Genomic DNA, 26,688 nt, shown 5'->3' with positions numbered 1-26,688 from the left:
GAACAAATCGCTGCAATATTTTGGGTTTTACGGGCATTAAGTCTTTTTCTCGCCATACAGCACTCATAAGTTTACATACCCCTATTTAAAATTTCAAGTGTTACTGTACATATTGGGTCAATTGACAAAGGCTAAAACGACAAAAAACGTTCGTTATTCTTACGACGGGTATATTTCTATTTTCTAGCCTGTTTTCTAGTTGTCACATGCGCATTTTTTAAAAAGTGACAAACGGATGTTTGGCTTCTACTTTTTAAGAAGATCCTTGAATGCACCTTTGTGTAAACCAGTGTTTCTCAATTCCGCCCCCCCCCCCCCAGCCTGTTTTCCATGTCTCCCAATTGCAACGCAGGTGAGGATCGTTATCAGGCTTCTCCAGAGCTGGCTGATTAGCTGTCATTGGAATCAGATGCATTGGAAATTGGGAGACATGGAAAACAGGCTGGCTCGAGGGGCCTGAGGACCGGAATTGAGAAACACTGGTGTAAACATAAAATGTCATTGCAGTTGTGGCCGTCTGTGTTTGAAAGTCGTCTACAAGAGAATGTGGTGCATCATGAAAACTTTAGAAGGAAGAATCATAACTGTGCGGAAGGGCAACGACCAATTCGAGCTGTGTGCCCTCCACAAGCAGAACGGAACCAGGCACGGTATGCATCCATGAAATATGTGTCCATTATTTAATTGATTTTTTTTTTCTCTTCGGTAGAACAATCAATTGTAAAATGAAAATATTAGCTATAACTGCAGCCCAACTTCTGATGGCACGTTCCCTCCCAGACGCTAAGGTGAAGGTTCTTAAGGACGACCTCGAAGGCCAAGTGAGTTTGCTTTTCTGGCACAAGGATACACGCAGATGTTACAGGCTCACCGTGGAGGACTGCTCGGTCAAAGTAAGTCAAATGCGAATAATTTCCAAATTATTTATTATTTTCTTGTTTTTTTTTTGTCAATCTTTTTTATCGTAATATTTTTTATTGCCATATCACAACCTTGTTCTTACTATTTATTTTTGTAATATCACAGCTGTACATTATTCTATTCTTCATTCTCATAAAACCTTTAGTTTCCTCTTCTTGTAATATTACACATTTCTTCTTCAAAATTTGTGATTTTTTTGTTTTTTTCCGCCTTGTAAACAAAATACTCTTGGAAATGTAATTTTTAAGAATTCTTCTTAATTTAAGACTGCATTTTTCTGGTAACATGATGGCTTTCGTCTTGTAAAATTGTTCTCGCATTATTTTAATCTTATTCTGATTCACTTTATATATTTTCCAGGTAATACTTCTTGTCATATTACATTTTTTTTTTTTCTTGTTGAATTCATATTTTTTTCCCTTGTAAATTGTTGTCCCCTGGAAGAAATGTTTTTCTTGGGAAATCTTTGTTTTCTGAAATTGCTAAACCGTGTTAATATTGAATATGTGTTTATGCAGCTGATAGAATGGCAGGGGGACGATAACGACAATGTTTTCCCGGAAAATCTGCCCAGCTGCTGTCGTTTTGTCAAGATTAATGCGGACGGCAGCAAGTTGTACACCCTGAAGTCTGTGGACTCTGACCTGCGTCTGTGTGGCCAGGAGGGGGTGCTAACCCTCAGCAGTAATATCAACGACTTTCTGTTCCTTGTGGACGAGCAATGCTGAGAGAGAGAGAGGCTTTAGTTTAGAAAATGGGCCTTTGACTTCAAGTCTGGATGCAAACGTCCACTCTGGTATGGATCATGTAAATACATTTATCCTATAGACGCAAGAGAGATCACTTAACCCATGTCTTTCCTTCTGTTATCACTATAATGACAAATTCGGTGTCAAAGTGTACATTTTGGGGGTCTACGAATGCAATGCTTCACCGACAGACTACAATGTGACGTTGCTCTACAGTGGCAACCCCTTTGAAAACAGACTGTAAATGGTAAAACACAAATTACTGAAGTATAAAACTGAATAGTTTTTTTTTTTTTACATTCATAAGTGTTCAACGTAACTTAAAATAACCCAACATATGTGACAGCATGCCGCTATCTCCCTGCATGAAATTATACGGTGAACAACTGAACAGTATGGAATGCTTATGAAATTAGATTAAGCAAAATTGCGAGAAGGCAATATTTGTGTGTTTTGAGGACCAAAATAAAAAAAAAAACAATTTATCACTATCCATATCTGTCATTTTGTTGTTTACTTTCGCCTCGAACGCTTTCAGGTCGGAACTGCGAAAAGCCAATTGGGATAAGTCCGACTTCCGACCTTCCTTGATTGCAGCATTAAGCAAACGACCAATCACGGCTAAGAAGAGAGGATATCTGCTTACGTCATATTCCACAAACGAAACATTGATCACAATATTTAGAAGGTTTGGACAAGTACATGCATAGAACATGCATATTATTGCAAAGCACATGTTGGTGTTGATGCCACCTTCAACTCTAAAGTTTCCATTTAATTAGTAAGACGGTATATATTATATTTATAATTCAATTGAGAATTTGTGAATGCGTGTGTGAGAGAACAGGTGGCTGAATATAGGGCCGGTATCCCCCTTTTTTATTCACACGAGTGATGCATTAAATATCATTTAGATGGGCAGATGATCAAACCACAAAGGGGTGGAGCTTGTTTGAAATGTGACGAAGTGCGTGTGCGCGCGTGTGTTTGTTTGGGTGTGTGTGTAGGGGGGGCCTATTAAGCTGTGGTCATTAAGCCTGCGGATCTGGAGAGGTGAGCATATGGGACTGGAATAGATTGTTGACCAGAACAAAGGGACAGCCGGAGGCTCTGAGGTTTCACACCGTCTATTGTCAGGGGTTTGATATCATTTACTGATGGCCCATAAATCTTTTTTTTGTTCTGTCTTTTACACCTATCAGCCCATTGAACACTTTTGACAGCGGATAATTGATCAAATATAGCAAAAAACAAAACAAAACAATAGAATGGGTTCATAGCCTAGAAAGCATATCTCCACGCGGGGGAGCATTGAATGCATCAGCTTTTGTTCCATTTGCCACTGTAAATACTGTACAGTGAACACCAACTTTATGACGGTTCTTCATTAGAGCAGCTTTAAAGCATGTGGGGATAAAATTATTAGTTTTTTTTTTTTTTTTTTTAAATAAATATGGTCTCTCTGTATTGCGGATTTTTCACTTACTGAATTTATGCACTGTAGGGGCATAAATGCACTATATTGGAAGAAAATGAAAATCAATGCTATTAATAATAGCAATAATTCAATAAAAGTAAGCCAATTCAATTTGTGGTCGGGGACAGGAAGCGCCAGTTTGGTGTAGATGGACTCTCTTCTCCATTCAATGAGTGCAGCTTCAGTCCACGTCAAAAATATCCAGACCAAAGATAAACTGTCCCCTCTCTTTTACCCCCTCCCCCCAACCCCCCGTGTGTGGGACTCCCAACTTTTCCGTTATGTCGTCTTCACTCCCCCACTCGTCTGCCCGATTTCTCATCCTCCCCTCACCATCCTAACCTGACCTCTCATCACCCCCTCTTTCCTTCTCTTCATCTCTCCCCTCCTCCACCTTTCTCCTCCCCTCCTCATATATAAGAGCATTTGCTCCCCCGATGCCCCCTCACACACACTCAGTGTGTTTGCTGGGAAGGGGATAGTCCAGGGGACGCCAGGGGATTATTATACGGTCTAAGGCTGCCTGCAAAGGAGCTATTTTCATCACCGGGGATTCTAATAAAGGTAAAGTGGTTTTAATTATGCGGCAAGTAATGCCTATAATGCATTATGAATGTTTGATAAGTTATGTTACATTATATATGTTAGTTGAATACTCTAGAATGATAAAAATGTTGGAGGAGAGGTATATTATATTTCGTCTCAACACATTTGTATGTTTCGCCAATGTAATGTATTAATAAATCTAGTAAATAGTCTTTTTCTTACAGGCCTACATAGTCTTTTTTTTATTTTATTTTTTTTTCTCGATTTTATGGTTTTTAACTGTTTCATTGTAATTTGTTTTAACCCTCTGTAGCACTTTGAGATGTCTTTGAAATGTAAAATGCAAAGTAAAATGTTTTATTAATAATAATTTTTTTTTTATTTGAATTTTGATTCCAATCTTATGTTTTCATCATAAGTTCGTGCAACGATTTAATTTCAGTATTCCGTGTTTTTTTTTTTTTTTTTACAGTGTATTATTTTATTGTAATTAATAATAATTAGGGATGGGCGAGTACAGATACCAGTTGTTGGCATCAGGCCTGTTTTGTAATGTATGTATTTATTTATTTTTGAATTTAGAATTTTTTTGGATCAAAAGTACAGTGGTATCAGTAATCGGTATCATATTGGTGAGTACTCAAGAATTGAGTACCCATGCTATAAATAATGAGTCATTTGTTTTCAGTCTTTGTATTTTTATTTCAGTATTTCCTTATTTTGACTTTCTGCATTTTTTTTTTTTAATTTTGTATTTTTTTTTAATCTAAGTAAATTTTACTATACTTTCAGTATCTTAATATTTTAAGGTAGATTTAGTTGTGCATTCTATGTAATATTTGTAGGTGAAGTGTTTCTTTTTATATATTCAAAATTTCACATTTTTGAACTTTTTTTTTTTACAGATTTTTTTTACAGATTTTTTTTACATGACAATACTTTTTAATTGAAGTATCTTTTTAGTTGAATTTAAAGTCAATTTTAAGTTATATTTTGTGTTTAGTGTTTTTATTTTATAGTTAATATGTGCATTTGTTCAAGTGTTTATTTTGATATTGATATTTTAATTTCACATTTTACATTTATTTTCAAATCTGAAGAATTTTTTAAAGAGTTTTATTTTGAGTATCCCCTTGTTTGTATTTAAAATTTAGTATTTGCTCTTGTTTTGCCCCTCTCTTCAGCCTAACAAGCATCACAAGGAAACCATGAGCAGCAACTACAACGTCACTCTCTCTGGCCCGGCCCCCTGGGGCTTTAGGCTCCAAGGCGGAAAAGACTTCAACTTGCCCCTCACCATCTCCAGGGTAAGAACCCACCACCCCCCACCCCCGCTATTTATTGGACGCTAGAAGAACAATAAAACACATAACACATAGGCCCCGCCTCTTAAAGGCATATGCATGTAAACACTACAATATGTACAGTATTTTCTATACATGTTTAAAATATGTTTGAAAAGTGTATTTTAATAAATATGAATGACTTTAAAAGGGAGGGGTAAAACTATGAAATATAAATAGTCTTTGTGTATAACAGATTTTCACCTATCATGGGCGGGTCAAGAATGTGACCCATGATAAACTGGGTTTCACTGAATTTGAGGGATTTTTTTTTTTCCAAAGTGGATGCTATTTGAAACGGCTCCCAATGTGATAAAACACACATGCAGTTCTGATCCAAATTTACAAACGTTCCAACAAACGACTAAAATTGGCAGCATGCAGGCTAATGGCAACATGAGCCCGATGATGAACGACTGGTGCGCTCTAATTCCAGTGCCCCGCGGGGCCCCTTTGGGTTGCCATGTTGTGTTATTATTACTTTGGATGTGATACTTTTCCCACTAACTGAAGCCATGTGATTTTTCTTTTCATCTTTAAACCACAGTAGTGTTTATATTTGTTGCAAGGGGTTACAAAAAAATAACAGAACCTCTCGACATGTTAACTACTAGGCTTGCCATGCTGTATTGATGGATTTGACTAAATATCCATTATCGAATACGTATCGGGAAAATGTAAAAGCAATCAGTTGATTGCTTTTAAAAATATATATAATTTATGTTTCTGTACGTGTGTTTCCATCCCAGTGTGTATGAATATTGCTGTGCAATTTTACATTTTGACATTGTAATACATAATTACACACATGGTGACAGGCAGAAGAGGACACATGTCAAACATGATGAAACTAAAAGTCCATTTTTAAGATGAACTTTTCAAGAAAAGTGAAACATTATGAGGATAGGTTGGCCACTATAGCTGGCTGTCTTATTTCAACGTGTAAAAGGGCTTATATGCCAATCACAAAGCAACGACAGCTAGCTAGCGCTGCCTAGCCAACACAGCTAGCAAAAGAGGATAATATAGCATTTTTGGTGAGTATGATGCATTTTATTGAATGTTTTTAAGTTGTTGTCATGTTATTAGTGATTGTGAACTCGTATACAAAACCTTGTGTGGAGGTTTAGAGTTGATGGTAATGGAAGATAAAAGTTTATCTATGTTGCTATAATGGCTCCATCTCTCGCTCAACTATGCCACGCAAATTGCGTTTTGTATATTATTTTTGTGACATCATAGTGGTGTTAAGAGGTGGATTAGGTCACTTAAGAGTCAACTTCTTCTTCTTCTTCTTCTTCTTTTTTTTTTTTTTAATATACACTCACGCACACAAACTTACATGGTCTCCCAGGCGGCGAAGTGAACCCACGGCAACCGCCACCGAAGGCAAGTGACGGTTCCACCCAGAGCCCATTTGAGAGTCAACTGAAGGCTCCTTTCCAAAATGGACCGTACATCATTGCATTCTATGCTGCATAGATTTGAGACACTCAGTGCCGGATTCCCCGAGCGGTGAACCCCATTTTACATATATCGAATATCATTTTGACCAAAGTCATAATGAAAAATAAATCAAGCCTTGATTTGTGAAGTACTTTACGACATCTTGTGGATCATCGTTAAAAACCTCCTACGCGATAGCCAAGAACTTTTTGGATTTTCACGGACAAGGCCTCTTCGGCTGAAATGGAAATAGTCTGCCTTCCGTCTCGCCTAAATTTACACAGTGAATCATTATTTAAAAGTGCAGCCCATTTAAAGGATTCACTGCACACATGCGCACTAAAAACGATATGCCTCGGGGGAATGTGTGCATTTACTTTCTAAGAATAGTCTCATCATTTTACAGGTCAGCTTCCACAGCCACGCCCATCCATTAGGGTCGAGACGCTCTTTTGTTTGTCATCATTTCTGTAAGGTTTTTGCATATGGTGCACTGTATCCAACACATAAATAATATAGTAAGTACAGGAATAAAACCTTATAACATTTATTTATTTATTTATGTTTACATTGTCTTCTATCGTGTACATACGTACACAATATATAGTTATTATTCTTTAGTTTTCTGGGGAACTAGAAAATATTGAAAGTATTTCAACTAATTTCAATTGAGTTATGAGGGCACCAAACTAATCAAACTCGTAAGTGACAGATTGAGGGCTGTGGCCTAGTAGAGAGAGGAGGAAAATATTTTACCAAGTGGGCGGGATCAGTAAAATCATCTTATATAACTTAAAATAATTGCCGTCAATTATACGCAGATTATGGTGCTCGACTGTAATTATATTGTTCCAAATAATAATAATAATAATAATAATAATAATAATAACATGAATGCAAATGGAATGTTGCCACACTTTGCCTGTATGAATTCTGGACGTGTTATATCCACCTGTTTTACATATATATAGTTCCCAGAATGCATTGTGTGATGCAGTTAATTAAGTTATAAGGACGTTAATCCTTGTCATATGTGTTTATGTTACCAGTATTTTAATTTGTGTTGTATTTAACATGTTTATGTCGGTCTATAATTAAAAAAAAAAAAAAATAAATAAATCAATCAACACCACGTAACTTTAGGTTGTGTGTAAAATAATGACATCCAGGTTAATTCCATGTCCAAAGTTGCAATGTTCATTTGAGGATTGCTTGTGAAATTACAAATTTAAATGTTTTGATTGTGGCCAGCTGATTAATTGGTCCAATATTATTCTTTTTTTTTTTAACTTTACAAAATCCTCAGGCTGGATCCGGCCCGCGGGCTGTATGTTTGACACCCCTGGGCCTCGACATGTGACCGTCTCAGTGTCAGTTGTAGCCAACAGCAGCTCCTTGCGAGTGTTCTCATTTTGTATTTGGGTGATTGACTGTTTGTCCTGTTTAGCCGAAAGTGCAAGACCGTGACACTCCCTTCCCATATACAAAGCACCTTTCATTCTATTTTTTTTTTCACCTCAGTGACTCAGCATGATCTATTTGAAGCTTTCACGTAGCTCAATTATTGACTTTTGCAATATTTATTGGTGAAAGGCCAAAAAGTCTGATACATTTGTGGTCAGCAGGATTAGTTTGGCTTCCTGTGTGGTTGAGCGGATAGAACTCTGAAGCACGAACTATGTGGTCACGGGTTCGATACCGGCGGCAGTCACTTTCTTAAGGCAGCATGGTGAGAGAGTGGTTCGCACGTCTGTCTCCCAGTACTGATGATTCGGGTTCAAGTCCATGCTCCGGCCTTCCTGGGTGGAATTTGCATGTTCTCCCCGTGCATGCATGGGTCTTCTCCGGGTACTCCGGTCTCCTCCCACATTCCAAAAGACATGCATGGCAGGTTAATTGGGCGCTCCGAATTGTCCCTAGGTGTGCTTGTGAGTGCGATTCGTTGTTCATGTCTGTGTGCCCTGCGATTGGCTGAGAACCAGTCCAGGGTGTACCCCGCCTACTGCCCAAAGCCAGCTGAGATAGGCTCCAGCACCCCCCACGACCTTTGTAAGGAGTAAGCGGTCAAGAAAATGGATGGATGAAGGATTATTTTGGACCAGCCATTGAATCAAGCAAAACTCAAAACAATGGGAAAGTTCAAAGTGAAGTAAAGATTCTAGAAGAATTTAGATACTCAGACCTATTCATGTAAACTTCATACGTTCTGGGAAGAAAAAAAAAAAGGATATGCATGTTTAAAGTTGTTTAGTGAGCTCATCACAGACACATCTGTCCTGACCCGTATCGATGTCACACACCTGCTGCGCCCAAGCCAGAACGACTTGAAATACTTTTCACCTGTCAATTGTCGTTTTCAAACAGGTTTGCTTCTTTTCATGCAGGCAGAATTGAAGTTTTATGGATTTGAGTGACTGGTAAGTCTCTCAAATGAATAAAACTCACAACTACTGGTTATGGGTCGGTTTACTCTAAACACGGATCACTTTTACACATTCATAGTTTGATCTTGTACCATTGGTGGTATTGTGGTAAGCATAGCTGCTTTCCAAGCAGTTGACCCGGGTTTGATTTCCGGCCAATGCATAACTTTAAATACATCCATACATCCATTTTCTTGACCGCTTATTCCTCACAAGGGTCGCGGGGGTGCTGGAGCCTATCCCAGCTGGCTTCGGGCAGTTAAGTGGGGTACACCCTGAACTGGTCGATAGTTACAAACAAAATCTGACGTGGAAGAAGTCCTCCTCAGCTGTACATGGCACTATACACATCTGCAAAATCCTCTGCGTCAGAAAGAAATGTTTTTATTCACAAGTTGTTTTTTGTTAAATGAAATTTTATATATCAAAAGTATTATAGGTATCAATACTCAGTATTGGTGAGCACTCCTACAGGTAACATTTCTAATGATACTGGATTGATATAATTGGATCTTTATTTGTAGCAACAACCACATATTTTCTGTGGCTGTGTGTACATTCTTGATTTCTTAATGTGTTTTGGATAACCAAGAATTAGAAAATAATGCAAGCTAATTTTAACCTTTACACATACTAATCCTGTTTTTGTTCTAACTGTGGGGTGCGTTGAGTTTAAATTATTGTCAAATCAGAACCACTTCCTGCTGTCAGTGAATGCGTGGGTGATTTAATGTGTGTTGGAAAAATATAACTATAAATGGTCGGGGCCCACAGAGCATTAACACTAATCCTGGTCTCTTTTATTAGCCGTGCCCACGTGTCTTGTCTTGTCTTTAAACAGTACTCTAAATGTGTGTGAGAGATGATATTGCAAAAGGGTGCGGAAAAGCTGTAATTTCATATACCATATGCCTTTCTGTGGAAGCCATTGGATCAAATGGAATTTTTGCAAGAGGAGAAGTTAGCATCACTAAGATGTGTGTGGTCCTTTTTTCATTGTATCAAAAGAAACAAATGACCTCAATGCCATTTTGGACTCTCTCAGATCTTTTGTGTAGCTAAGAAATTCCAGAGCCACCCTTGCAACAGTACGTAAATGCTGATAAACGACATCAAACGCCAGCTTATGAACAGAATAGCGACTCTTTTTGCTGGTTTTGAGTGCAGTTCTTTGGTGTGGTAGAATATCGATACAGGGTGTAACATCCCACGCGTGTTACTGTCCACCCTCAGACTGCTGATAAGAAAGTAGTCTGGTTTGTATTACAGAGTGTTGCTTACATAACCTATAAGCTTGTATCTTGGTGCTAGACAGTGAAGGAAATGCTAGCATAATGCCCTTTCAAAATAAATGTTAATACAATTAATGTTATCATCTATAGGACATTACAGACATTGTTGTTATTTTCACTTTTTAAGAAAATGTCTTGGTTAAATGGTTACATTTTAGGATTCAAAGTAGAATTTTACATTTTAATAGACAAATATTTGTGAAATTATGATACATTTGTGAACATATTTTAAGTTTTTTGTGAAAGAACATAAATATTGTGTGTGCGGTTAGACTAGAGTGATTTGACATGTAAAATCAGAGTTTATTTGTGTAAATTAAATGGTATTTTTAAAAACAGAAAACTGTAAAATAAAAAGTGCAATTCCGTTATATTACAGTTTTGTATTTTTTGTTGTTTTTAACAGTGACTATATTTGCTCATGTAACACATCTTACATATGAGACCCATGTATTATGAAATAAATTGTAATGGTAACATTTCTAGATCCCAAAGTTTTTTTTTTGTTTTCAATAAAGAAAAAAAATCACACGGGATTGTATAAAAACATGAAAAAAAGACCATGTCAATAAATTGGTTTTGGAAAGTGGAATTGCTGTATATACTGTAGTATTTGTTTGTTGGCTATTTGCTCTGTGTGAGTGTGAGTGTCTGCGCTGTGTAAAAGAAAAAGAAAAGAAAAAGAGAATGAACTAACATTTCAAGGCATAAACTTTGATAGAATATATAATTGTATAGAATATAATATATAATAATATAATTGAAGTTGGAAAATTCAAAAAAAATATTTTCAGTTTAGATGTTGTGAAAGTATTGTGCCCCATCTTAAAGCTATAAATAAACGTATCAGCAAAATATTTTAAGGCAAACAAACTTGCTTGCTTTGCTGTGTCTACTAAACGTGTTGCTAGAAATGCTAATAATTTATGTTTTAATGTTGTTGCAACTTAAATGTTTTAGCGCACCCCCAAAATACAAGTTGTGCTTTTACTAGTGTGGGCGTAATTTGTGGCAAAGCAGCTTCCTGTGAGTGTTGTCATTTTCAATTTAGATAAATACAACACTGTAAGGCCACCATTAAAGGCAACAGTAAGCTGTGTCAAGTACGCATGCAAACCAAGACTTACATGGTGTTTGTCTAAAGACTATAAACCGGTTTGTTTTTGCATACCTCTCCATAAATCCAGCATCACCTTTTTAACAGGCCTTTTTAAAGGGTGCCATGGTATTCATGCTTTTAACTGGTTTGAGGCTCAATGGCTGTTTTGCTGGTGATTGAAAATATCATACCAAAGAGCCCTTATTGTACACCTATCAACTGTAAAAGGCAAACGTCTTAACCTACGTACGTGTTATAGGTGCTTTGGGATTCTGCTTTGGAAAGCTACTGGTTTATCCTGCATCACATTGTTGCACTTCAGCTGCTTTTATATTTGATCTTGGTCTTTTGCTCACCAATCCAAAGTTGTGATTGAATCGGTGAGGATTGATACCTTAGATATACCTGCAAGACGAATGCTCTGTCAGGTGTAAACCCATTTTAAAAATCAATTACCATATTGCAGAGGTGCTAACAATGAACTGCAATAAATTAGGGGAACTCTGTAGCTAATTTACCAATCCCGCCTTACACTCTATGAACAATTCTCAATCTAGTTTGAATTTTCAAGCCAAACCCATGAGTCAATCAAACAACTTACTTCTTTCATTTGCGCAGCTGAACGACGGCGGTAAAGCGGCCAAAAACGGCATCTCTATCGGAGACATGGTTCTGTCCATCGATGGAGTTGCTACTGAGGGGATGAACCACCTGGAGGCCCAGAACAAGATCAAGAACTGCACAGGCAACCTCAGCCTCACCCTGCAGAAGTAAGTCTTGAGGCCTCGACTATGTCATTGGGGGAAATGACAAGGATTTCACGTGTTGATGGAACTTGGAGCCATTCACGGCAATTTAAGTATGTGATCATGATGGGAAAGATATACAATCATGGATGGAGTACTGTACATTCTCACATTATTAGGTCTCACATACTATATGTGACTGATTGACTTGTTAGTTTTTTGAGTGTGTTTATTGTTGTGGGGATAATTCCTATTTGATTAAATCAGAAGATGACTAAGTCAGGTAATGTAAGCTTAAAGTAACTGGAGGGTGTTCTTACTGTTTGGAGAGAGCATTCAAAGAAATATCAGTCATTGATCACACAGATTCGTGTTTTTATTGGAACCACAAGGTGGTCCTAGTATCATTTTTATTAACACTGTGTGATCAAGCAGCCTGATTGGGGACAGATGGCTCCGACTTAGGAGCTTCCAGATTTCTTTGCTAGTAGTTGCTAGGGACTCACTGGCACCGCCAGACGAGAAGACATTCTGTGTATTCAAAGACGGTCAAGGCTTGGTCAACATCTGGACATAAGAGGGGTTTGCATGCGTCACGGAAAAGGGTGAGTTTGGTTTGCGACTTTTTTAGTTTTACGTGTTTTGTCATTTTTCGGCATTGCCCGTCCATTTTGATTGGGTTTGATTTTCACTGGATCAAGACAGCAAATGTCACAATAAGAACAAGAAGATAAATGATGTCATGTGGTGTGTGTATTTTAACAGCAGATAGGCTGTTATTTCTTTTTCAAATATAGAGGATGAGTTAGTGCGGGGAATGTGATGTTAAGGCTGGAAAACTGAGTAAGGATAACAATGAAAAGATGAATAGTAAAGCCTTAAAAGCTAGCTGACTACTATCCCTTCACCTGTTGATTAAAATTATGGAAATACAAACAATTGAATTGCTTCCTTGTCTAAGAAATTGAGGGTGTTAAAAGAGCATTCGATAGGAATTGCCGATATGAATACACTTTTATTTTGGTCTGTCCCAATAAACCAAAAGAAAAAAAAAAGAAGCTCTTACAAATTTGCCAACAAGCGTGACTCACAACGGCTTCCAAATTTAGGTTGAGCTTCAAATTGTATGAATTTAACTCCAAATTTAATGATCTTTGATCACAAATCACAACACCAAGAGCAATTAGCCAGTCTGCGGCGAGCTGGCTATTGCTAGCAGCAGCTAATATTAGCTGTCAATTCCACTATTGTCACTCATTGTTTTAGCTACCTACAGCTATTACTCTTTCACTTCAATAAGGTCTTTGTGCAACTTTCAAAATATTTGTGCCAACTTCCCAACTACATTGTTTGACTGTAACTACTAATTTAATGATCTTTGATCACGACGACACCTGGAGCAACTAGCCAGTCAGCGCTATCGCTAGCCGCTGACGTTAGCTGTCGATTTCACTATTGTCACTCATTGCTTTCGCTATACCTAGAGCTATTACTCTATTTTATTTCACATAAGATCCTTGCTTTATTTGTGTTGATTTCCAAACTGTACCAACCCCTGGAATACAGTAGGTAGGCTACCATTGTAGCCTACAAAGTGCTTATTATTTTTAGTAACACTCATCAGGCTTGCCAAATCAACACAAGAAAGGGCTTTGCAGTGAAAGTACAAAAAACAAACAAACAACCAAATGGGCATGCATAAATAAAAACACTAACGTTGATATAAAAGCACATTTACTTTATGCGCTTGCAAATGCCAGGCAGCAGGTGCCATAACATCAGTGTCCTAAATTTAGCTCACAAATAGAAAATAAATCTCTAAGACCTAATGATTTTTCTATTCTCACCCTCATTGTCATTCTAAATTCAATTTGATGAGATACTTAGAGTGAAAGCAGCTGCTGCTATCTTGTTACACTGATACACATGTGGCGCACATATGCCTGCAAATTAATAGTATACAGTGCTTGTTTTATAACCGCTGTTCAGCAACGTCGGTGTCTTACTAATAAACCACAACTTTAGTTGGTATTCGAACGTAGGGAAAAACGGCTTTAAAAAAAAAAATAAAAAAATAAAAAAAGACCAACAGGATGTACCCACTTGTGAATGGCAATACTTATTTCCCATTCGGCTTTAGTTGGCTCTCTTCTATTTACCATGCCACTTTACCCTTGCGTCACACTAGAAAGTTTTCCATGGAAGACATTCTGTGCAGCAATTAAATACATTAATTATTATCCAGTACTCATTAGAAGGATTTGTGAGCAAGTGCCTTGAGAGTCCCGTTGGTATCGTGAACTCGCATCATTTCGACAGCTTAATTGGGATGCTGAGCAAGGCAATTTTGACAGAAGGGTCCAAAGTCAAACGCTCACGGGGGACAATTTGAAGTTCAACTCAACACAAAAATATGCCTTGAAAGTTAAACAAAGACTGTCTTCAAATGGTGAGTAGTGTTATTTTGTTTACAATTGATTTGGTTGTGTTATACAGTTGTTCTTTTTTGACTTTGATGAGTAAGGATGTGAACATGTTATTTACAGGGGACATACAATATTGTGTAAAATTCACTTTTCAGTGTATACAAATGCTGGTACGTTGGCATGCCCCAACCTATGAGTTTTATGAGTTGCTTCCCTGATTTTTTGTACTTTGTGTTGCAAGCCAAAATTTGGTTTACAAGCTTTAGATATGAAGATTCTTCTGATTGAGGAAAAAAGAGCAATTACTGCTTTTTTTTTTTTCTTTTTCTTTTTTTTTTTAAAGAAGAGCTCTTGATATTGCTCGCCATTTTAGAGCATTATGACAGATTTTTCAGGATCCACATAATTTTGTGTTCTGTGACAATATAAGGGCTGAACCTACCTAAACAAAAAAGAGTTGATTCTGTCTTCTTTCACCAAGAAAAATAATGTATTTCTATTTTTAAGCCTTAAAAGCCCTGACAACCAGCTCAGAGGCCAACACTCTCATTTGAGGAAACCAATTTGATTTACTGTATATTTGTGTGACTCATTTGAGTGTGAGGTGCCCAAACTCGTTTGGCATCCAACGTGTTGCATCATAATCGACATGACATAAGCTAAAATTCATTGTCTAAGTGAAAGTGCCTTTTGTAGTTCGGTTGTCAGGTTAGGCTTGGTGGTGAAGTGATACAAGTGAAAATACAATGCACGTTGTCTTAATGTCACATTCACTTCTTTAGACTGGTCGGGTCTCAAGAATTGATCAAAGTGACTAGTGTTAAGTTCAGGGAGGCTAAAAAATATAGGAGGAAAGTTGGGAATCATTTTTTGGAGGTTCAACATAAATTGCCCTGGAATAGAGCAAACTAAGTATTACTTTGTTTCTTACCACCCTGCACTTCTGCTGTATTACTTGTAATGTGGTGCACTGAGTAAAATAAGTGTTCTTAGTCCTTATGTAAACACGAGGTTTTGTTATGTAAACACAATAAAAACTCATTGGTGCACCATGACAAATTAGCATTGCAATAGCGATCACACGTGATTGCTTACTGTTCATTAAGTCATGCACGCGACCTGCTCCCGATCACACACGTATGCGTGAGCGTGTGTGTGTACAGCTCTCAAACTGACAGCTGCTTGAGTTATTTTTGCGTCCAGAAATTTGGCGTGCCCTCGTCCCCAGCGAGGGGTTCTCTTTGGGTAGTTGATGTCGGGTTGGGGTGTATGCTTTCATTTTGTTGACATTGTGTTCTCAGAATAGAGACGGCAAGATCCATGGGTTGCTTTTGCAGTCCGTACTTGAAGCCAATCGCTTTTCCATGTGAGACGGTCGTGTGTGTCATGCACGTGCGCTGGACATGCCGCTTGGCCATCGTCCTCTCGGGTTGGCTTGTATTGTCAAGCCGAGTAAAGCAGAGTTTGATGGATTGGGATCTTTCACAGTCAGTTTATGCCATTTGGTTGCTGGTCCTTGATGCGTTGTCATTCACCCAAAAGTAAACTTTCTTTTAATACAACCATAATCACATCAACAATTTTAGAAACCGTTGACAAAAACACAACATAACAGCACAGAACTGTGCCACTCATTTGGAGCAGTTCCAAACCAGCTGACTTTGTGCAAGAAGCAGAGTTCACCCTTGACTGGTCACCAGCCAATCACAGGGCACGTGGGAGGATAACCTACAGTCGCACAGGAAGAACATGTAAAACTTTTGCAGGAAGGTCGGAGGCCAAGATTTGACCCCCAACCTCAGAACTGTGAAGCTGACATTCTAATTAATCACTTGGCAGGCTGTGCCACATGACAAAAAGCATACAAATAAAATATGTCATGCTCAATAGAGATGCTGGCCACACGACAACACAGAGGCTGAAATTTGATTGGACCAAAAAAAAAAAAAAAATCCAACATCCACATACAGGAAGTAGTGCTGCCAAAAACAACGAACTTTAAGGTTCCATCATTTTTTACTCAAAAGGAACAAATCACTGTTCACCAATCAATGGATCTCAATGGATCCGTTGTTTTCATACTCTTTGCCATTTTACACTATTAAGGTGAATCGAAAGCCTCCATCTTAGACATTTTTTACAATTGTATACTTCCATCCTCATCTCAATCACGCACCTTTGATAAGAACTAAAAATTAAAATCAATGATTTGCGTTGAGAGGATGGTCAACAAATTAAAGTTGTATCTCAAGGCTGGCACCACTGTATTTAAGTTACCACTTCACACAGGCTGTGACACTTTTTCCTATAGCTTCTAGCAATTCCCATCCCTTTGCAAGCCCACCCCAGCAGCTGCCGTCGTCACTTACTCGTCACGGTTGCTTGCCAGTGATGTTCCACAGCCAAAGCTCCTCACCTGTCTGTGTCCTTCACGAGGCTGCAGTATTCGCCAAAGATCATCTCAAACCCCGTCGCCGTCGCTTTTGGCCTGGCTCGTCGTATTTGCCAGTACTATCCTAATACCGGGAGAATGTTGCCGCATTTAGACACACCTGCCGCTGCCCGTCTTTTGCAAATCGCTTGTTTTTGCATGTTTATCACAGGGGATATGTTGCAGGCACACCCACAATACAGGAGAAAATCTGCAATGAAGAGAGATCAACTTATTGAAAAACTAGGGGTGTCAAAATTTGTGTTAATTATGAGTTCATTTAAAGTTCCTGTAACGGCACTAATTTTTTAACGCACAATTCATGACCGCCCCTTTCTTGGAAAAATGAACCGCGTTATAGCGAGGGAACACTGTACTGGGGGAATTCCAGTGGCAACGCAACAGACACATCCAAGTAAAAATTTAGCAGTAATACATTTAATTATAATGCATATTTTTGTGGAGACTGGGAGCAAGTTGTATTTTACAATTTTAAAAATGTGCAGAATTTCACAAGTTACTTGGTTAAAGATTAGATAGCTCTTTATATGAAAACTGCACTCAGCTGTCACCATTGTCTTAAAAAAAATGCAATTATGCCATCTAGTGGCAAAATAATTGCCTCAACACAAATCAATATCACACTCGTTTTTTTTCAGTACATCTTTTGAATTTAACTCAATTTTATGAATTATGAATTTACTATATCAATTACTAAAATATGGTGCCATATTTCTATTAGTATAACTTTTTCCACCTTTATGTTAACAAAAGTATGAAAACTTAGAAAAAATATTTTATTGTACAGTTACAACAAATATTAAATTTGCGATTAATCGTGAGTGAACTGTTGAAGTCATGCAATTAAATTACAATTAAAGAAATTATCGCCTGACACCCCTATAACAAACATACTGAAATGTGTTAAATGACACTTTATTAAGTATACCTTAGCATCTGTTCTGACTAAATGATAGAGATCGTATAACATCACTTTAAGGAAACGAAAAGAAGTCTCTGGCTCTCAGTTCTTCAAATGAGAGGAAAAGTGTGCTTGCTTCCAGCTGTTTATTTGTCACTACTACCTGAAGTATATTGTAAACATCTATAAAACAAATAAAAGAGAAATCAATTATGTATATTTAAACTCAACTCAACTCAACTCAAGTTTATTTAAAGCCCATAATGATCAATCAAACTATAGTCCACTAGTTTAATGGTAAATTGTAATTAAAAAGGAATAAATAGGCTAATAGAAATGAGCATAAATGTTATAGTGGGCCTAGAACTATGATCCACAACATAGGCAAAAAGTCTCATGCGCAAACAGCTCTTCTTTTTTTCTAATGTATCGTTCTGTAAACTAAAACCAGGCCAGTCAGTCATGATAAATGATTGCCAAACACACAGCTGCAACTTTGTGAAGGATCGAATGGGATGTGCTGCAGAGAATAATAAAACACTGACTCCTCGCAACTACTTAGTAATGACGATAAATGAGTTTGGGGCTGACAAGACGAGCCTGACCTAAACAACACACTCAGAGGTTTTGTTCCAAAGCAAATAATCTAGTAATTAATTATAGCTTTAAAATATATCATGATCAACCCACACTTTACTTTCCAAATTCTCAAGATCGATATACATGATAATTAGCTTCATTATTAGCTTAGCATGGATTACATGACTTCACGTCATGAGCCATAAAAATGGTAATATTGAGAAAAGATCCCCAACTCACACGGGGCGAGTTGTTTTGTTGTGTTGCTGCGTTGCGGTAGTCGGCAAAAAAAGGCACTTAGCATGGTTAGCCACAGGAAAATTGGCACAAATGAAATGCAACATGTTTTATTACAGTCATAAAGCTTTCTAAGCTAGACGACATGTGCTACCAATCAAATATTTTACAGGATTAAGTGCATTTCTCGTTAGGTATTGTTATTAATGTTGATGACCTATTGATATCAGGTATGGACAAAAAAAACAAAATAACAAACTGTTGTCTTCATGAAACCTTCATTGTCTTTTACACATTTAGTACCTACTGGTGGAGCCGTCATTTTAGAGCTTATATGGAGCCGATGGTCTAATTAAACCCACTTGGATGCTGCTAAAAGCACTTGGATATTCTCATGCAGTTTGCCCCTCCCCCAATTACGGCCCCGGAATCTGCAATAATTAGTTAGCCTTCAAGGCAGGGATGCTTTTCCTGCATAGAGCGTTACCCACTCTTTAAAGCACAACCATGTGATAAAATAAATCTACTATGATATCTGCATTTTTGTGTTCTCTTGTCCTGTCTTTTCTGGCTGGGACATTCCCCAAAGCAATTCTTTTGTTATTTAAAGAGCCAGCTTCGAAGGTTTTGGGCCCAGCTGGACTGATATTTGGAATTATACATGGTCCATGGTGTTTAAGCAGCTGTGCTACACCATCCATGCTCCGTTGACTGATTCATGTACTAACCTCCAAGTTCAAGCCGCCTTTATCATCAACACGCAAACTAATTTGGTGGTGGAACACATGTGGCAATGATTGGTCCTCCTGGCACTCTCTGCTCATCACGTTGGTCTGTCTGCTTCAAATTAAGGTAGAACCAAAAAAAAAAAAATCCTTGAAGTTTTTTAGAACAGCAAAAAAGGCCAGAAAATCATCCATAACATGTCTGCATACTGTACAATCCAGATGGCCTTTTTCAATGGATTATGTATGAAGTATGAATAATATAAAACAACTTACCTATAGCAAAATTGATTGTTGGCCATAACGTATTTATAATCTTCGAATATAATACAAGCGCAGTTTGTCCTCAAACACGCATAATCACTCAAAAGTACAAGTGGACTTTTACAAGCGTGTTTGTTTATGATGTGCATATGTTTGGATGTGTGCATGTCAACTAGCAGGTTTCTTACTTTCTTAAACAAAACATCAACTCACTTTTTCCGGAGAAGTCATTGTAAGACAAAATGTAATATATTGAACACCAAATACAATTTGGATTTACAATTTTGGCCAGATTTGTAAACTCACTGAGTAAAATTACAACCAGTTTGTAGAAGATTAAGGATATAGGCAAGGTAACAAAAATGCAAAAAATAAAATTGCTCGTATATTGTGCGAAAGTCATACATTTATTGACATTTAAAATGAAAAAAACTTCAAGCAGTTTTGAATAATCTCCAGGTTATGGATGTTTGCAGTATGTGATTTTTCTGTGTAGCTCTGTCCTCTTTTCGCAAATCATCTTTATTCTTAGTACTTTGCAATTCATACTTACTCTCCGATGTAATGCAATGCAGTAAAAAAAAAAAAAAAATTGAGTTAGTAATGCACTTTTATTTGTTTATTGAACAGCACAAACTGTCAAACATCCATCCATCCATCCATCCATCCATCCATTTTCTTGACCGCTTATTCCTCACAAGGGTCACGGGGGCTGCTGGCGCCTATCTCAGCTGGCTCTGGGCAGTAGGCGGGGGACACCCTGGACTGGTTGCCAACCAATCGCAGGGCACACAGAGACGAACAACCATCCACACTCACACGCACACCTAGGGACAATTCGGAGCGCCCAATTAACCTGCCATGCATGTCTTTGGAATGTGGGAGGAGACCGGAGTACCCGGAAAAGACCCACGCGGGCACGGGGAGAACATGCAAACTCCACCCAGGAAGGTCCGAGCCTGGACTCGAACCGGAGACCTCAGAACTGGGAAGCGGACGTGCTAACCACTCGACTACCGTGCCACCCCACTGTCAAGCACAGAAATACAAAATAAGAATACTCTCAAACAGCTGCTGAAGGCCACAGCTGACACCCAGGTGCTTACACATACACGGAAATGACGATCGATCCATCTGAAATCGAGAAGTCTTTAACCGAAACGGCGAGAGGTTTAAAAAGCATCAATATTATAATGGCTATAGTAGGACCAACACAATATTAGTAATTCCCTACATTACTGACATGACTCTTCTTGCTAGCCTTTTAATTATCTCCAAGGTAGTCCCCCTCCCTTGCAAACAAAACAAACATCTGCGAAGCCTCACTAAAGCCTTTCTGGGTAACGTGATGAGGACACACGATGAAGTGTCGTCACCATTTCAAAGCGATGCTAGAATAGCCACAAAACGCAGGCACACAAGCAGACGTATTGCTTTCTTATAGAAGATCAAATTAACAGTTGCTTGGCAGATAACGCGCAAACGGGACGGAATGAAAAGTCTTCAACAATTTAATTAAAGCCTTCCTTGGTGTGGTACATACCAGAGGACCTTGGTACATATTTCCATTGGGTGTTCAAGAGGTATGAATGTCACGCCTGTCAAGCGTCGCATTGTCACCGTCTGTATCGCGTCCACTTACTCTCTTGGTTCGCATGCATTTGAGTTATGGACAAACATTCTATGTTGTAAAGTATCTGATAAAGTGTGTGTGTGAGAGCCCATTGTTTCTCAACAGAGAGGCTCAACCTTGGTATACTGAGTGTTTATTGTATAGGATATACTGTACAAATAGCAAATCTTTTCCAAGCTTCCCTTAGTGTTGACAGACAAATTTAGGAAAAGATTATCCGAGGTGGTGAAAAGTCTGACACACAAATCCCAGTCATAAAGTAAAACAGTAGGTTTGTTTTCGGGAAGTCTGAAAGGTATCTCATGTGTCTTATCACAGACTAATAAATATAAATCAATGTTGTTAATGCACATTGGGTGTCGTAAGATTGGGGGAAACCCATGTATGTGGTTCTAGAATACACGTATGAGACTGACATGTGAATCAGCCTGTCTACGAACTGACTTCAGTGAACCCCCATTTACTGCGGTAGATATGTTCTAGAAACACCCACGATAGGTAAAGTCTGAGAATGAGAATATCTTCTATAAATATATATCTTCTATAAATAGTATCATTTGTTTAGAAAAATTACGTGTACCTCTGCAGAGTAGCTAACACTCACTGCATACTCTGACAAATGAAAGCACCACTGCCACCTACTGTTGTGGATGTGAAATTACACTTTATTTTAAAAAATATGTTGATATTTAATATTTGATTTTACATGACTGAGTGCCATCATCCACTTTTCCTGTTGGGGAGTTCACAAATCTTGTTGAATAATCCTCTGACAGAATCCTCTGCCCACTCAAAATAGGATTCTAGCAGTTTCCAGGAAGTGTGACAGCACAGACGGACCAGTCTGGTTGCTTTATGGCATGCCAAGATTTAGCCGCCCCGACTCTTAACATTACTTATCACTTATCTCACGGTGAAATAACTCACTGGCAAGTAACAGGGCAGGACATTTCCAGAAGGGCTCGCTCTCGTCGGAATGCAGCGACTCCTCTTCAGTTACCAGCCTGTTTGAATTCAGTTAGGCCTTAATGCAATGGATAACACCATCTCATATACAGTGGTACCTTGAGTTATAAGTACTCATACTTTATCAAGTTACGAGCTGTTGCTGTCAGGTTTTTGCTTTGTAAAAAAAAATTTGCGCAATTCCAGTGTACAGTAATGCCGTCACATGTGGGCAAGGAGAGCCATAGTCTGCTGTAGGCCACAATTTTCACCCAGACACTCACACTGAAATATCTGGCCAACCTGGAGGGGATTCATGACATTTCAATAGGGAACATTGATTTGATAGCCATGCAAATTGAATCACGGAGCAGATTAAACTTGTAAGTCAAGGTACGTGAATGTGCCCTGGCTTTTTGAGTGTTTCCTCAGGCGACCTTTGGAGGCGCATGTGGCCTTAAGTGGTGTCGACGATATCAGGGAGTAGAGTGTCACATTGACGGAAGCCTTCCACGACTAAAAATAGCTGCCTTGAAAGCATGCATATTGTACATAGGGAGGACAGTTTGCAGCTCGTGTTTTTATGCTATGGCAAGTAGCGAGATCAGCTTGAAATGACGGCCTTCTTCTATCTTTTCAGAGTCGCCTCCAAACCTCCTCCAGTGGCACCCAAGGTATGATCACAATATTTATCATCATTTTCAGGGTGAATCACAAAATAGTTGCTTATGAAGGCCCTGCCTGACACACCAGGTGACACTCAGTCCAGATATGCAGATATGATAGTGGGTACTTTTTCCTCAAATAGTCACCATCCTTTTTCGTTCGTCATCGACACCTTAATTTTCTCATTAGGAAATTCAATTGGATTCAAAATTTTTATATCATTCTTCAAAAAAGAAATAAAAGGGAACAGAAAGAAGTGAAACTTGTGATATTTGACCCTGATTTAAAAAAAAATGCAACAATAATAATAATAATACTCATCATCATCATCATCATCATCATCAAAACAAAATAAATGACAGTAAGTTAAATAAAATAAAATGAATTCAGTTCTATGACAACATACATAGTTCACACAAAATATTGAAATGTTGAGCAGCTGAGCCCATACAAACTCATTTTCTAAGAAAATCAGCAGCAACAAAGTGCTTAAGAGTCTCTCAGATGATCACCCAAGATGAGTTCCCTTGCAGTGTTGCACACGACCTGACATTATGGAAACAATGGGCCCTCTTTCTCTTTGCACTCAGGCGTTAAAACACATCTTCATTTTCATACCAGTGCAAGCCTAGTTTTCTTTTACTTGCCCCTGGCGCACCTGTATATTTGCTGGCTGAGAGTAGACAAAATTTTAGACCAGCTGAAAGCAGATCTAAGTTGTGGCGCAGTTGGTGTTATTTTGTGGATATCATTGTACTGTATTTCATTCATAAATATGACTGGAGGCATGCATCGAATCCTCTGAATGATTGCATAGATCAATTCATCGAACACATTAATATTATTATTATTGTGGTTATTATTGCTATAACCATCATCATCATCATCATCATCTTTAGTCTACTTTTTAAATAAAATTGGTCTCCTTGGTCGCCGCGTGGCAATTGAAGGGAGGTCAACACAGACGCGAACCATCAGAATGGAACGCGGCCTTCAAGTGCTCACTTGACACTCGTGATCTGTGATCGCTTTGGCCAACTTTACATCATCCGCAAGTGGAGATGTTCTTGCAGTTCCTCCGAAACATATTTTGCATACGTCAATGGACTCCAGCCTGTCATGTGCTAAATTTAAAGGGAATGAGATTTGCCGCTTTCATTAGCCGGGAAGATGTGCTAACACCCACAAAAGTGTTTATCTGAGACTACCAAAATAAAGACAACTCAGTTTAGACGTCACTTTTTGGCACTTTGCGCTGTGTGTGAATACAGTATAAGGCCCAATGTTTTTAATTCCGATTAAAGTTGCACGGAAAACTGTGTGACTCAAATGTTTTGCCCCGTCTGCTTCAATGACGTAAATTGGAATATGCAGGTAACATTCTCCAACATAAAGGCCTTCTTCTGAATAGACTTTTCCCTCCATCAGCAACTATTTATGGAAGTACAATATTCAAATTATTAAAAGACTTTTGACCACAAATATATTGGATATGTCATACAAGTCAAACACAATGCTAGTTATGACACATCTGTGATGCGCCACCATGACTTGGTTACACACTTGACTTCACTTCACTTCACTTTATTGAACTGTCCCATGTAGGACGGTTTTGTTCTACTTTGCGTGAATAAATAACTGAAGCATCATCGGAAATAATAAATGAGTCATCTGGAGTGTCAGGCTATGACTGCTCAGAAATGTTGCAATGCCGTGTGAAATGTTGCTTTTCTGTATATTGCATGAATGCCACTCCCACCTTGTGGAATGCAGTTTGCCATGCTGGATGCCTTTGTGCCCGTTTGGTATATCTCCTATTTTTCATGGTGGATAGGTTCCAGACCCACGCGCTATAGGTGAAACTCTGCACTATAACGAAAGCAGGCCGTCATCCTCGATATTTGCAAATTATATGATATATTTTGTAGTTTCAGTTTCTCTTACACACTCTCATCCCCCTGCCCAATGAAAGTAAAATGGGTGCAAAAGTGACACATACCTGAGGATATGCCCATATATGGAATACACATATACGTAACTGCATATTTGTACCCGTACACCACAAGGCGTAATTCAAGATTCATAGTCATAAAAATAACATAACCATACCATGGGAATATTAGTATCAGTACTTTCCCATCCCGAATGGTAGAATGCATTGCCTGGCACCAACTGTCAACATCACAGTCTGCCCTAACGACAGTTACTAATGTAAACAGATGGTTCTAAGAAGCAAACAACTGTATTACTTCATCTTTTCAAATTCTTTTTCAAAGATGTCAGACAGACCAATAGTATCAGTTTGTGAATAAACAAGAAATTGGCCCCACCTTGTGAAGATTTATTTAGTTAGGTCATTGTCCTGTCTAATGGAAAAGCACTATAGTGAATTCTGACTTTAAAGTGAGAATTCTGACGTTAATCTCAGAATTCTGATTTTTAAAATGATAATATTGACTTACTACAATTCTGCCTTTAAAGTGAGTATTCTAGAATAAAGTGAGAATGCTGATATTAAAGTCAGAATTCTCTTTAAATCACTGAGGCTAAGCCATTTGGCTTTGATACCATCTAGCCCCATAGGGCAGCCAATTGGCTGGATTAGTTTTCGCTAATATCCTAGCCCAAGTGTGAAAAGACAAATGCTTATTTTTGAAATCTGAAGTCAGCTCTTTCTTCAACTATTCAAATTATTTTAAAAATAGGTCTAGAAACAAGAAATGCTTTCAATATTCCAATGCTTTTATTTACCACAGTTTGACGTTTTAGTACAGATTTGATCAGTAATTGTGGAAGTTTATCGGACGATAATTGGCACTGTTACACCTCCTTTCTATATTTGCTACATGTATAATTCTATTGATCAAAACAACACACTGTTGCATGCTGGATTGTTTAGCCCTTATTTTGTGAAAATGATCACATCTTATGTGTTCATCAGACCATGTGGTGTTGTAGCTGTTGATCATCAATTATTTGCTGAAAAAGCCCTCAGTAATATTTCTACTTTTGTGATCACAGTGGAAAATTGTTTTATCCTCCTCTGTTTTTAGGAAAAGGTCAAAAAATGTGTTTTGTATTTCTTGCTGAGATTTATTGCTTGTGCATACACATGATTCAAACAAATTTTGCAATTAAATATAAATGGCTGAAATTAAATATAGACACAAATAAAAATATATATTTTTGACATCTGAAGTGAAGTATTGTAAAAAAAAATAAATAAAAAAGATCTAGAAAGAAGAAAATGCTTTCAGTACTTCAATGCTTTTATTTACGAAAGTTTGACGTTTTATTACAGATTTGATCAAGAATTGTGGAAGTTATATGAGCATAAGTGGCACTGCTACACCTCTTTTCTGCATATGTGACTGGATTATGTGCTGGGTGCAGCTGCTGCTCACTCAATCATGTGGTGACAAAGAACTCATTGAATATTCAGTTCACTTGCAAAGAGGTCGTTATTTAGCAGGGTGTGCCTGGAAGCCGCTAATCTGGCAGGTAATGGCTGCATTTGTAAAACAAAGGTGCCTAGTTGTAGGCCACTGGGTTGTTGATACACAAAACACAGTGCCATTTGGCTCACTTCTGGGGACTGGGGAGGGGTAAGGAAAACCCTGGGTTTGAAGTGTTAAAGTCAGAAATATGTCTTTAAAGTGAGAATTCTGACGTTAATCTCAGAATTCTAATTTTTAAAATGAGGATAGTGACTTACTCAATACAATTCTGACTTTAAAGTGAGAATGCTGATATTAAAGTCAGAATTCTCACTTTAAAGTCAGAAATATGACTTTAAAGTGATAATTCTGAGAATAAAG

The 26,688-nt window shown here is 38.0% G+C and overlaps 1 protein-coding gene across 5 annotated transcripts in view; it reads left to right on the top strand.

The window, feature by feature from the left end:
* Positions 1-374: 374 nt before the first annotated feature.
* Positions 375-26,688, top strand: part of pdlim5a (PDZ and LIM domain 5a) — a 48,166-nt gene continuing 21,852 nt past the window's right edge. For 2 of the 5 annotated variants that reach the window (XM_077522555.1, XM_077522552.1), the window contains exons 1-5: positions 375-650; positions 739-893; positions 4,878-5,000; positions 11,915-12,066; positions 22,845-22,878. In XM_077522555.1, the coding sequence (XP_077378681.1) occupies positions 545-650; positions 739-893; positions 4,878-5,000; positions 11,915-12,066; positions 22,845-22,878 (570 nt within the window). In that variant the 5' untranslated portion in view covers positions 375-544. Of the gene's footprint in view, positions 651-738; positions 894-3,489; positions 3,712-4,877; positions 5,001-11,914; positions 12,067-22,844; positions 22,879-26,688 lie in introns of those variants that run through there. The other 3 variants (XM_077522553.1, XM_077522557.1, XM_077522554.1) reach the window with 3 other exon arrangements.

Source organism: Festucalex cinctus, chromosome 5 (genome assembly GCF_051991245.1).
Source record: "Festucalex cinctus isolate MCC-2025b chromosome 5, RoL_Fcin_1.0, whole genome shotgun sequence".
Classification (NCBI taxonomy): Eukaryota; Metazoa; Chordata; class Actinopteri; order Syngnathiformes; family Syngnathidae; genus Festucalex; species Festucalex cinctus.
This window is presented reverse-complemented; position numbering and strand designations above follow the sequence as displayed.